At 52.6% G+C, this 11,690-nt stretch overlaps 1 protein-coding gene across 2 annotated transcripts; it reads right to left on the bottom strand.

The window, feature by feature from the left end:
- Window positions 1–387: 387 nt before the first annotated feature.
- LOC101589633 (cholesterol side-chain cleavage enzyme, mitochondrial) lies at window positions 388–11,367 on the bottom strand. Of its 2 annotated transcripts, XM_023712568.1 has the most exons (10): window positions 11,295–11,367; window positions 8,777–8,882; window positions 6,442–6,597; window positions 6,025–6,224; window positions 4,990–5,193; window positions 4,482–4,642; window positions 2,187–2,353; window positions 1,863–1,941; window positions 1,159–1,356; window positions 388–771 (listed from the first exon to the last, which is right to left on the bottom strand). In XM_023712568.1, exons 3-10 carry the CDS (start codon window positions 6,561–6,563, stop codon window positions 640–642), a joined length of 1,263 nt encoding a protein of 420 aa, XP_023568336.1. In that variant the 5' UTR covers window positions 6,564–6,597; window positions 8,777–8,882; window positions 11,295–11,367; the 3' UTR covers window positions 388–639. The 2 variants fall into 2 exon arrangements, with proteins under 2 accessions (XP_023568336.1, XP_004628957.1); XM_004628900.2 differs by lacking the exon at window positions 11,295–11,367 and having other exon boundaries at window positions 8,777–9,048.
- Window positions 11,368–11,690: the final 323 nt, after the last annotated feature.

The following is an 11,690-nucleotide window of genomic DNA, read 5'->3' as shown; positions in this document are numbered from 1 at the left end:
AACTGCTCTGGGCTCCTGTCTACTGTCCAGGACACACCACAGTTTTGTCTCCTGGGAGCCAGGCAAGGAAGCATGGGGAAACCCGGGGCAGGGGCAGGAGGTGGAGGAAGCCATGCCAGTCCCTGTCCTGGGATTCTTCCAGTCCCACAGAGGACTACCATCTGGGTTCAACAAAGCAGTGCCCTGTTGAGGCAGGTCTAGCCCAAGGTAACCTGTCCTCAAAGGGACCCACCAGCTCCTGTCGTGATACCTGCTTTACACAGGGCAACCAGCCCTCCCCTTGCAGCCTCCCTCAGCCCCAGCAGCCTGAGCTGCTGTGGGTGGGCATCCTATCAGGCTTGCTTTTGCATGTCCCAATCTGCATGAGGGTGACAAGCACCATAGGGTCCATTGGAAAGAAAAACATTCCCATAGTTCAACCATTTATTTTCTTTTCAGGACGGGAGATAGGGAAAAGTGGGCTGGAGGGGAGGGCAGGTCAGGGCTCTGCTGAGCTGGGGCAGGTGAATACTGAGGTGAACCACCTGCCCTGAAGGAGTGGGGACACAGGATTAGAGATGTGAGGCCTGGTGGCACCCACTCGGCCATCTGCCCACATGACTGTGGCCTGGTTATAGGGGTCAGAGCCACCCTTTGTAATCACACCTGGGCCGTGTCCTTTTTCAAGGGGAGGAAGGTCAAGTAGATGGGCTGCTCAGGCGTGAGAATGAGGTTGAACTTGGTACCCACATCAGTGAACTGTTTCAGTTGAACCCTAAAGTTCTCCAGCACCTGTGGAAGAGGGTAGGCTCAGGGAGGGTGTGGAGGACAATCCCCCCAGGCTGGGCTCACCTACTTCCTGTCCACCTCCTCAGGGAGCCCAACGGCTGCAGCCCCAGCTCCTCATTTAAATCACAAGTGTCCTCCTGTTCCCTGGGTGTAGGCCTTGGCCTTAATTAGGCTATAACACCCCTCCACCCCAACCCATTTCATGATAGCCCTGGAGACACCATGGGTGACACATGGGGCAGCCCAGGAGAGGAATAGCTGGGAACTGAGGCTACATGTGCTCCAGCCCTGCACCCTTTGGGCTCTGGACAGAGATGGAAAGAGGCAGGTTGGTGACTTCACCAGGACCAGGGTATCTAGTGTGCTCTGGTGTCCCCAAACCCCACTCACATAGATGAGGAAGATAGTCATTTCCAGCTCTGCGATCCGCCGGCCCAGACACTGCCGCACACCCCAACCAAAGCCCAGATACCGGAAGTGAGTGGTATTCTTGTCCTTGTCCAGCCACCGGGATGGGTTGAAAATGATGGGGTTGGAGAAATAGCTGGGTTCCCGGCCCATAGCATAGTTGGCCACCTGCACCAGTGTCTGAGGACAAGGTGGCAAGAGGCCTCAGCAGGACACTGAGCTTTGCCAGGCTTCTGTGCTCCTACTCCCAGCCCTGCTCCCCAGCTGGCTGCCCAGGTGCCCAGGTCAGAACATCAACATTCTGCCCACTGTGTGACCTTGAGCCAGGTCCTGTGCCTCCCTGAGCCTCTCTTCCAGGAAAGGAGGGAGGCTGAAAACACAAGGCTGGGATACCAAGGAGTCCTCTTACCCCTTGTGAGTCCCGTGTGGGTCTGGGCAGATGGTGAGATCCACTTCCAAACTGTGAACATCAGCAACTTGGCTATGCCATTACTCACTGTCCCCACCCCCACCCCTGCCTTTCTTCTTTCAAACTCACACTACTGCCACTAAGAGCCAGCTCCCCAGGGCCCAAAAGAAAGCAGGACAGAGCCCATAGCCACCATCTGGCATAACTGCAGCCTTCTTCGTCTGCCCTCTGCTGCCTCTGTCTGACTGGCAGAACCCAGAGCTTCAGCTGCTCCTACCTTGGCTGGAATCAAATAATCACGGAGAACCAAGTCACACGAAAGATATCTCTGCAGAGTTACGGAGATGGGGTGCAGCCTGGGGGAAAAAGACTTTCAGAAACGGATGGCCCTGAGGCTGGGACCCAGGCTGTTCTATCCTGTCCTGCCCCTGGCACGGCCCAGCCACAGCCCCCAGGGCACCTGAGGAGGCCCAGGCTCTTTCCTCCTCCACTTCCTAGCTGTCTCTTCAGACCATCTGATTCCTGACAGCCCCTCCTTGGGCCCCTCCCTCAGCCCCAACCAGCGTGGGGAATGGGCAGGGAGGCTGGCTGTGGGGCTCACCTCAGGGTCTCCTTAATGCTGGCCTTCAGAAGTGGCACCAGCTGCAGCATCTTGGTCATGTCCCCCTGGGCCTGGCCCCGGGCATCCTGTACCTCAGCCCGAAGCCTGGACTGCACGTTGAGGTTACATGCCATCTCATACAAGTGCCACTGCAGGGTCATGGATGTCTGGCAGGGAGAGAGGGGCATAGAGCCCAGCAGGGCCTGTCTCTTGGGTACTTGAGGCCCCTGGTGGACGCTCCCCTCCAAGAACCTCCCCCTCCCTGACTTTCACCTCCATTTGCAAGCTATCAAGTGCAGAAGCAAAGCAGAATACGAAAAGCGAACATCCTGTAGGAGGTGATCTCACTGTCTCTGTCCCTGTCCCCAGCCCTTGTGTCTCCAGCACCCATCCATCTCCCAGGTATAGCACATTAGCATCCAGCAGTGCCTCGACCTTCTAGAGGACTCCTGGTGCCTTTAAAAGCCACTCCCACCTCCAGGAGAGTCATCTGTCCCACAGCTGCCCTTTCTCCTGAACTCTTCCAAAGAACCACCAACTCCCAGCCAGACCACAGAGCTTAGAGAGGGGTTCATAGGTCCCAAAGCCAGAAGGCAGATGGGACTGCTGTCTGGATTGTGGATAGTGTGTGGGAGTTCCAGAGATAGAGTGGCTAAGGTCAACATAGCTCAGGGATTATGACCAGTAGCCCTCAATCCCCACACTCCCACATTCCTCCCCCCACACTCCCAGATTCCTCTGTGGTGACAGGAGGCCTCACCTGAGGCCCCACCTGGGAGCGCCTCCCTCCTGCGGCTGGGGCCCAAATGGTCAGCACACTGGCTTCCCAGGAGGCTTGGACACCTTTCCATCCTCCCAAGAGTAGCAGCAATGAAAAACAGCCATACAATTTCTGTTCTCTTTCTCAATAAAATTATGGGAAAAAAAAAAACTTAAAAAAAAACAATTTCTGTTCTCAGCTGTGAAAGCTTGCCTGGCTCCCAGCGCCTCCAGATGCCATAGGGAGGCCCCACCAACGCCCAGTACCTGCCAATGGCTTTTAGTGCTCCCCCAGAGCACACACCTGCTATCTGGCCACACAGGGCTGCATACAGCCCTGGAGGCTCAGAAATTTCCCCCGCCCTAGCTCCCTTTCCTGGAATTCCCTCCCCACACAGGAAACCAGCACACACTTCTTCAAAACACTGACTGGAAGTGTGTGTCTATCTCAGGACCTCCCCGGCCTGCTGCTGGGTAGGTGCTAGGAAGGGACCCATTTAATAAGGTAGTCAACTAAGTTACTAGCCGTGCGTGCAGCTTTGGCCAAGTTATTTAATCTGTCTGTGGCCTGATTTCCTCATCTAAAAGAAAAGAGGATGACAGTGACATATTTCACCGTGTCCTCGGCAAGCAGTAAATGTATTAAGTGAAAAGCAACTTCAAGGCCAGACTGAACTACGCAGTGAGAGCCTGTCTCAAAGAAAAAAAAAGGGGGGGGGGCTGGGGAGATAGTTCCATGGCTAGGTGCCTTCCTGGCAAGCGCAAGGTCCCAAGTTTGATCCCCAGTACCCCATGCCACGCCAGCCCTGGAACCTCAGGCACACTGTGTCAGGTGTAGTGGCACGTGCCTATAATCCTAGCACTGGGGAGGCTGAGACAGGAGGATCACTATAAGTCTGAGCTGCATAGCAAGATCCTGTATGCAATAAATAAACAACTTTAAAAAAAAAAAAAAAAACTGACTCCACAGGGAAACTGGGCCTCACCGCCTAGCCCCAAAGCCCTGCTTGTTTTTGAGTCTCTGCTTCTTTCTGGAATCTTCATGTCATATAAAACACATACAGGAAAAAAAACAAAACAAAACACATATAGGCAGTCTTGATTTACGACGTTTTAACTTAAGGATTTTTCCACTGTATACTAGTGCAGAAGCAATATCCAGGAGAGAGATAACTTCTGAATGTCGCACTTTTACCTTTCTTGGACTAGGTCAGAGTCACCCTTCTTGCCATGCTGAGCAGCTGGGCAACCAAGAGGGCACAGTGCCAGCCCTCCATAGTATAAGTGGTCTAGAATCAGAGTTCCAATGACGTGGGCCATGACCCTATGTGGCTACACAAAGCCTACCACAGTCACTAAAAAATCTGGCTGAAGAGCTGCCATTGTTGCCCAGTGGCTGCCCTTTGACCTCTCCCTCCTGGATCAGTGTCCAGGGAAAGAAAGCAGAGCCCACCTGGGCATGACTTCCTTAAACATCAGGGCCCAGACAGTGCATCCGGGCACAGGGAGGCCCGGGATGTGCCCACTGCCACTCACCGTGTCCACACCTCCTGCCAACATCTCGGTGATGTTGGCCTGAATGTTCTGGAAGGGCAGCTTGTTGCTGCTTAGGAGGCTATAAAGGATGCCAGGGTATTTGTTCTGAAAGTCGCGTTTCTGTCTCAAGTCCCAGAAGAAGCTCTTGGTGTATGTGTCGGCTGTGGAGTGGGACAAAGGACGCAGGGGCATAAGGCCCTGTGGCGGCGGCGGCGGCAGAGAAGAAAGCCGTGGCCATCTCGGGGAGCAGGGGTGCCCTATGGGTCACTATTTTACCCAGCACTCAATCTCTACCAAACCCTTCATGTTGTATAATTCTTGATCACAACTTTGTGGGATATGTGATACAACCCTGTTTTCCAGAAAATGGAGCAAGGGCAGACAGACAGTGACTTGCCCAACGTCGTGTGGGTAGAAGGGACAAAGGGGATCCTGACTCCACCCCTTCTAGCCAACTTCTCCATCTGACCTCCCCCAGTCTCTACCAACGAAGGGTCCTGGCCCTCACCTTTATCGAAAATCACATCCCATGCAGCTGCGTGGTCCCTCCAGGTCTTTGTCCTGAAGAGCCGGAAGAGGCCTGGGGGCAGGTTGAGCATGGGCACACTGGTGTGGAACATCTGGTAGATGGCGTTGATGAACTGCTGGGCCTTGACGTCCACGACCTCCTCCAGCATCCCCATCCGCTCCCCAAATATGACATTGGTGATGGCTGCAGGGGCAGGGGCATAGACACTGAGCAGCCCCTCCTGACCCCAGAACCCCAGAGCCTCTGTACCCCTTGCCACCATACCCAGCACTCTCCACAAGCCCAGCTTCCTCTAGGAAAGAGACTGAGATGCAAAGAGCAAAGTCCTCTACAGCAAGCAGAAAGCTGCTCTTCGGCCACCACTCAGCACCCGTGTAGAGCACATGGGAGTCTGAGAGGAAGTGCTCCTTGGTAGGGAGAGGGAGGTGGGTCCAGGCCCACCCTGTCCAGCCTCACTGTAAGAAAGTCTAAATTCTTAGGTGTCTGGTTACACTTAAGATGCCACAACAACCTCAAGTTTTTTTCACCTACCAGGTGAGCAATTTGAATGTTAGTTTTATAGCAAGCCTAGAGCGCCCAAAATCTCCCGCAGGGACCACATGACCTCCACCCAGCCATATGCAGATGATGCTCCCTGCCCCAGCTGCCTGCCTTCTTCACCTTGCCTGGGTAACTCCTACACATCCTCCAACACCCTCCTCTCTCTCCCTAGATCTCAAAGTTCTGTATCTCAGAAGAGAGAAACATGCAGAATGAAGGGTTCAGCCAGCCTCTGACTCTTGAGGGATGATGGCAAAGGGGACCCCCGCTTTGAGAGTCACCACCCCAGGATGCATGCCAGGTGCAGGGGACACCACTACTCCATGGGGAGCCCATAGTGGCAAATGTGTCCAGCAGCTCACCCTAGAAGGCAGGCCTGCCACTTCCGCAGGGACCGTGCTAGGTCTCAAGCTAAGAGAATGAACTCTGAGTCCCTTAACCCCAGACCCCTGCCAGCTGGCACAAGACCCTTACACTCAAAGGCAAAGCGGAACAGGTCGTCACTGATGTCCCCTGAGAACTTCCCAGAGTTCTGCTGCTGGATGCGCCTATGTAGGAGCCGGACAAAATCCTGTGACACCGGCTCCAGCAAGGGCACAAAGTTCCTGATGGATTCCGGGGCCATCACCTCCTGGTTCAGGACCAGACGGTCTTTCTTCCAGGCTTCTGAATTCCTGAGAGAACACAGGCCCTTGGTCACAGATCCCAGCCCGGCCAATGCTGGGAGTTGCCAGAGCTTTCCAGGGCTGAGCCCAAGCCCGAGCCCCTGGTATGGTGCAGTGCCTGCCCCTGTGCTCTCATGGGCTGAGGAGACAGGGCTTCAACCCCCACCTCCCCCAGCCTCTCTCCTTCCCTGACGTTGGCCTCCAACCTGGAGACCATGGCACTCACTTGAACAGGACACCAAGGGGCCTCTGGTAGTACTGGTGGTAAGCCACCCAGGGCGGGATGAGATAGCGCTCGGGGTGCGGCCCCTCACACTGGAAGAGCAGAGCTGCGTCCTCAGGATCCATAATGTAAACTGACTCCACATTCCCGAGCTTCTCCCTGGGAGACAGATAGGGGCTGTGGACAGGGTCTGAGACGACCCCAACAGCTGCCCTGTGGGGCCACAGCGTTCTGGGTGTGGACCACACCCTCCAGCATTCCAAGAGGTTAGATGGAGGTGATGACACAGATGAGTCCTTTGCTAAGCCTCCTGTGAGTGACAGCCTCCTGATAGCGGCTGTCACCCCTGGCCTCCCACAGACGGTCGACTCTCCTGTTCCACACTGTCCTTCCTATGTCACTGCCTCTGGGCACCCCAGCCTCTCACCAGCCCATGAAGCTTGGGCCATACGTAGCACATGTGCATGCCCCCCCACAGAGGGCCCCCAGCAGTGACGCTCCAGGCCAAAATGTCACTGTGGGAGTGGTCACTATTCCCAGGAGTCCTGCAGGGTACTTCACCTCTGTTGAACTAAACCAGCAATAAAGCCTCAGACCCCCCGCACAGAGGTGAGGGCAAAGAGCAACTGGAAGAGTCCTGACTCCCACAGCGTCTGCCTGTGAAAGGAGGGCACGCTGGCATCTCACAGCCCAGGGGAGAGACCATGAAGACAGCCCAAGCCACCAGCCCCTGACTTCCAGCTCCAGAACTATAAGGTAATGTACTTCTATGTAAACAAAAGAGAAAGCGGGAAGGAAAGAGGGAAGAAGGGAGAGGAGGGCAAGAAAGGAAAAGAAAAGAAAAAGCCTCCTTCTTCTTCTTTTTTTTTTTTGGTGGAACCAGGGATTGAACTCAGGCTCTTGCGCTTGCCAGGGAAGCGCTTATTCTACTGAGCCATCTCCCCGGCCCCCCTACTTCATTTTTGCTACAAAGAAGTTTAATGGATATATATTAAGGCAAAATATTAAAAAATGAGCCCATCCAGGTCCAAGAGTGCCCTCTTTCTCCTCCTTCCTTCACTCTCCCCTCCCCACCTCAGAGTGCTGCTTTTACCAGAGAGTCACAAGCTTTAGCCTTGGCTTGCTTATGCCCTCCAGAAAATTCTGTATTCCTCCAGCCCCCAACCAAGGCCTCAAGGCCTTGGGTTACTACATCAGCTCCACTTCTGGGAACCTGGCCCGAGGCAAAAGGGTCTGACTTTAGCCACAGGCCTTCGATAAGAGAGCCAGCCCAGTAGGAGCCTAAGAGAAAATACCCAGCCAGGCTCAGTTCTGCTTAGGAATTCCCTTGAACACTTGGTTTATCCACACACTCAGCTGTTGTGGTACTCAAATAATACCCACATAACTGTAAATAATAGGAACCCAAGCCAGGTATGATGATGCATGCTTGTAATCCCAGCACTCTGGGAGGCTGAGGCAGGAAGATCCCAAGACTGAATCCAGCCTGGGTAATTTAGTGACTTAACAAAACTCTCTCTGCTAACAAAAATATAGGAATGGGCTGGGGTTGTAGCTCAGTGTGAAGGCCCTAGTTACAATCTCTAGTATTGAAAGAAAAATTTTAAAAACACAAAAGAAAAAAAGAACAGAAACAGCTTTGTGGTGTGGGGAGAGCCTTGCAAGTTGTATTCTGAATTCCTTTGTGTTTATTCAGGAGCTAATTATCTTCACCTATAAATTATAGCCTAATATGCCGGCACATAGATTCAGGCTCCAGCCCTGACTTAGCCCTGGTTTACACTGATTAACCTGGCTAGTAGTGGCTAACCCTAGCCTGACCCTGTCTAACTCTAATGTGGAGCCCACATTTCCTACTCTAAAAGGACGATAACCTCAGACTCAAGGACAGGGCAAAAACCCAGAGAAAAGTGGTTCTGAAAATAAAAACAATCCAATGAAGTGTACTACTTGGAATGGGAAATGGAAAGTGCAAAAGGGAAGAAAGCAGGGTACGTAGGGATGCTGGGGACAGAGGACCAGAGAGACATAAGGAGCCACCTCTCCTAACCCAGTTGTAGGGATTGGAGCTCCGTTGTCTCCAAACAACTGTAAAAGAAATAAAAAAATAGTCTGGACCTCAAAGGGCAACAAAGGACAGGACCCAGAACACACCACACACACACACACACACACACACACCCCAACATATAATTCCCTCTGGAGAAGGCAGAGGTCCCTGGGCCAGGAGCAGGGAGGACCCATCCTTGTCCACCAGCGTTGGAGAGAGGAGGGATGTGGAGCCCACAGCAGGCCATGCAGCCCCATCCCAGCTGCCTCCACCCTCCCCCAGGCTCACCTGTAAATGGGGCCATACTTCTGGAAATTCTGAACGTGGCGATAGTGGATGTGGTAAGTGCCTTTCTCTCTCCAGAAATGGTACAGGTTTAGCCAGCCATTGTCACCTGGAGAAGGGATCTCATGGAAGGGCCGAGGACTGTGGGTAGAGGTGCCAGCCATGCCTCTAGTGAACATCTTGGGATAATTTGCCAGGCCCTGCCCACTGGTGCCCAGGAAGACCTGGCAGCCTTTGGCCAGCACTGAATGCTGGGCAAGCCCCTTAGCCAGCATACTGTGCCCACTACCACAGCACAAGCTCTGCAGAACAGACCCTGCCAGGGTGCAACTGGCCTGATCCTTGGCCAAGCTTATAACCACCGGCTCAAGGCTGAGGGGGAAGTGAGCCTTGCCACTCCTCCTGAGCTCACGGCCCCTCCCAGACCTGGCCCGATGTCCAGCCTCGAATCTCTGCAAGCAGAGACACGGAGACACGTAGTCTCTGGCCCCAGGTCCAGCCCAAGCAGGTCCAGAGACGCTTTGCCGTCGACCTGTGCTGAGACCTCTCACTGTTCCTGGCAGAGGCATCTAGGCACTGGCAGACATCCTTCGAGATGGGACAGCCTGGATTTGGGGGTCAGCAGGGGCCCAAGAGAGAGTCACAGCCACTCTGCCAACTTTCTCTAACACCTTCTTTGCGGCCCAGCTATTTACATATGTGTGATTATAAACTTTTTGCATAGCTCCCTGACTTTAAAAGATTTTTCAGCTTGCCAAACAAAAAATATCCTATATTCTCTGAAAATCTGATGACTGGCAAGTATTGCTATTGTCATTATTGTTATTATTGTTTTTTTGAAACAGGGTCTCCCTGTGTAGTTCAGGCTGGCCTTGAAGTCACTGTGTAGCCCATACTGGTCCCCAACACAAGGCCATCCTCCTGTCTCAGCCTCCTGAGTGCTGTGATTAGAGGTATGCACCACCACAACAACCTGCAATTTTTAAAATCACAGTACTATTTGTTCATTGTGGAATAGTTAGGAAAAGGATAAACAAATCTAAGATCTTCTGAGCACTCCATGTTGAGTATAAGAAGACAGGCACAAAAGGGCACAGGCCACTGGGTTCTGTGTTTACTTCAAGGAGTGGCAAGATTAACACGGGGTTTGGAGTGATTGTCCCATGCAGTGCTAATCAAAAGAGGCACAAGAAAATTTCTGGAATTCTGGGAATGTCCTTTCTTCAGAGTGTATCAAAACCCACTGAACTACATCTTTCTGGGTTTTTTCTTTATTTTACTTCATAAAAAGAAAAACAAGCCAAAAAAAGGACATCTTTTTCTATCAGATTATTTTTCCGAGAGAACACACTGACTCCTTAAGGAGGAGATGGACCCAGAATAAGCTTTGGTGTGGCTGTGTCTCCTGGATTGTGGGAAGGAGGGTGTCCCTGGCTTAAGCACACGCTAGCTGCCACACCAGGCACAGGGCGATGCCACCCACCTCAGCGTGGCACAGAGAATTTGGAGGTCGGGACTGGGGGCCAGTGGCCCTGGGAGGCAGTATGGGTCACTTCACCTGGCATGGAAGGGGCAGCCATTCCCTCAGTGGGGCCCAGCTGGGGCAAGGGCTCTGCCAGCCTAAACAGTCCTCCTGAAGCCTGGGTAATTTATTGAGGACCTATCTTTTTTTTTTTAATTTTTTTTTTATTTATTTGAGAGAGAGAGAGAGAGAGAGAGAGAGAGAGAGAGAGAGAGAGAGAGTGTGTGTGTGGCCAGCTCAGCCCACCAGGGGGCGGGGCTGGCCGGCATGTGGTGCTGGGGGATTGAACCGCGGTCCCTGATGCTTTGCTAAGCTTGTTCTAAGTAGGTGCTTTAGACCACTGAGCCATCTCTCCAGCCCTGAGGACCTATCTTAAAATTAAATTTAAAAAGTAAGGCTGGAGTGCAGCTCGGCAGCGGTAGAGGGCTTGCTTAGCATATCAATACCAACCACTGGGGGGAAAAAAATTTAAGTAGCACTTGTATCAGTGTGGGTTCAACCAAAGAAACAGAAGAGTAGAAAATATGTAGTAAGAGACTGATTTCACCCTTACTACCAGATTCTCGAAAAAACTGTAGCAAGAGGTTTAAAAGTCTAAGGTCAAACTGAACAATTTAGCCAGACCCTGCCTAAAAGCAAACAATAAAAAATGCTAAAATGCATCTCAGTGCAAGGTCCTGTGTTCAAGCCCAGTACAAGGAAAGGCTTGCACAACTGTGGGCTGACTAAGCAAGTTCCTAGGCAGCGTCAGGAAGACACTTTGGACCTCACAGAGACAGCTGAGGCTGCACTCCCTCATTCAGTCAGATGATAATAGATTTTAGTTCCTCGAATGCCTTCAGGGCACTTTTGGCCAGCGGGAGAGTTGTGAGATTTGAACTCCAGCAACCCGAGGCTGACAGCTTTGTGGAAGCAGTCACTTAAAGGACTGAGCTAGGGCCAGGCCCCCGATAATAGATTTTAATCATGTCCATCTAAGCCAAACATGCTGATACGCACCTGTGATCCCAGCACTTGGGAGGCTGAGGCAGGAGGATCCCTGCAAGTTAAAGGTGGGCTGGACTACGTAGCATGATCCTGTGTAAAAAAAAAAAAAAAAATCGGGGCCAGGGAGATGGCTCAGTAGAATAAACACTTGCCTGGCAAGTGCAAGGGCCTGAGCTCAATCACCGGTTCAAAAAAAAATCATGTCTGTGTCATCAATCACATCAGGTTCCTATTTGAATCTGCTTCTTCTTGGGATCCCCTTCTCTGTCGATAGGACGGGGAGAAGATGAGGCTCCAAAGGAGAGAAGAAGGAGCAATGCAAGAGCGAGCAGAAGAGGGCCAGGAGAGGGCTGCCGAGGGACCCAGTCCTGGAAGAGGACAGGCACAGCCTCTAGGGCATGAGCAGCG

The sequence above is a fragment of the Octodon degus genome, unplaced genomic scaffold, assembly GCF_000260255.1.
Source record: "Octodon degus isolate 3935 unplaced genomic scaffold, OctDeg1.0 scaffold00026, whole genome shotgun sequence".
In the NCBI taxonomy this organism is placed as follows: Eukaryota; Metazoa; Chordata; class Mammalia; order Rodentia; family Octodontidae; genus Octodon; species Octodon degus.
The sequence above is the reverse complement of the archived record's forward strand: the minus strand, read 5'-3'. Positions and strand labels throughout refer to the sequence as shown.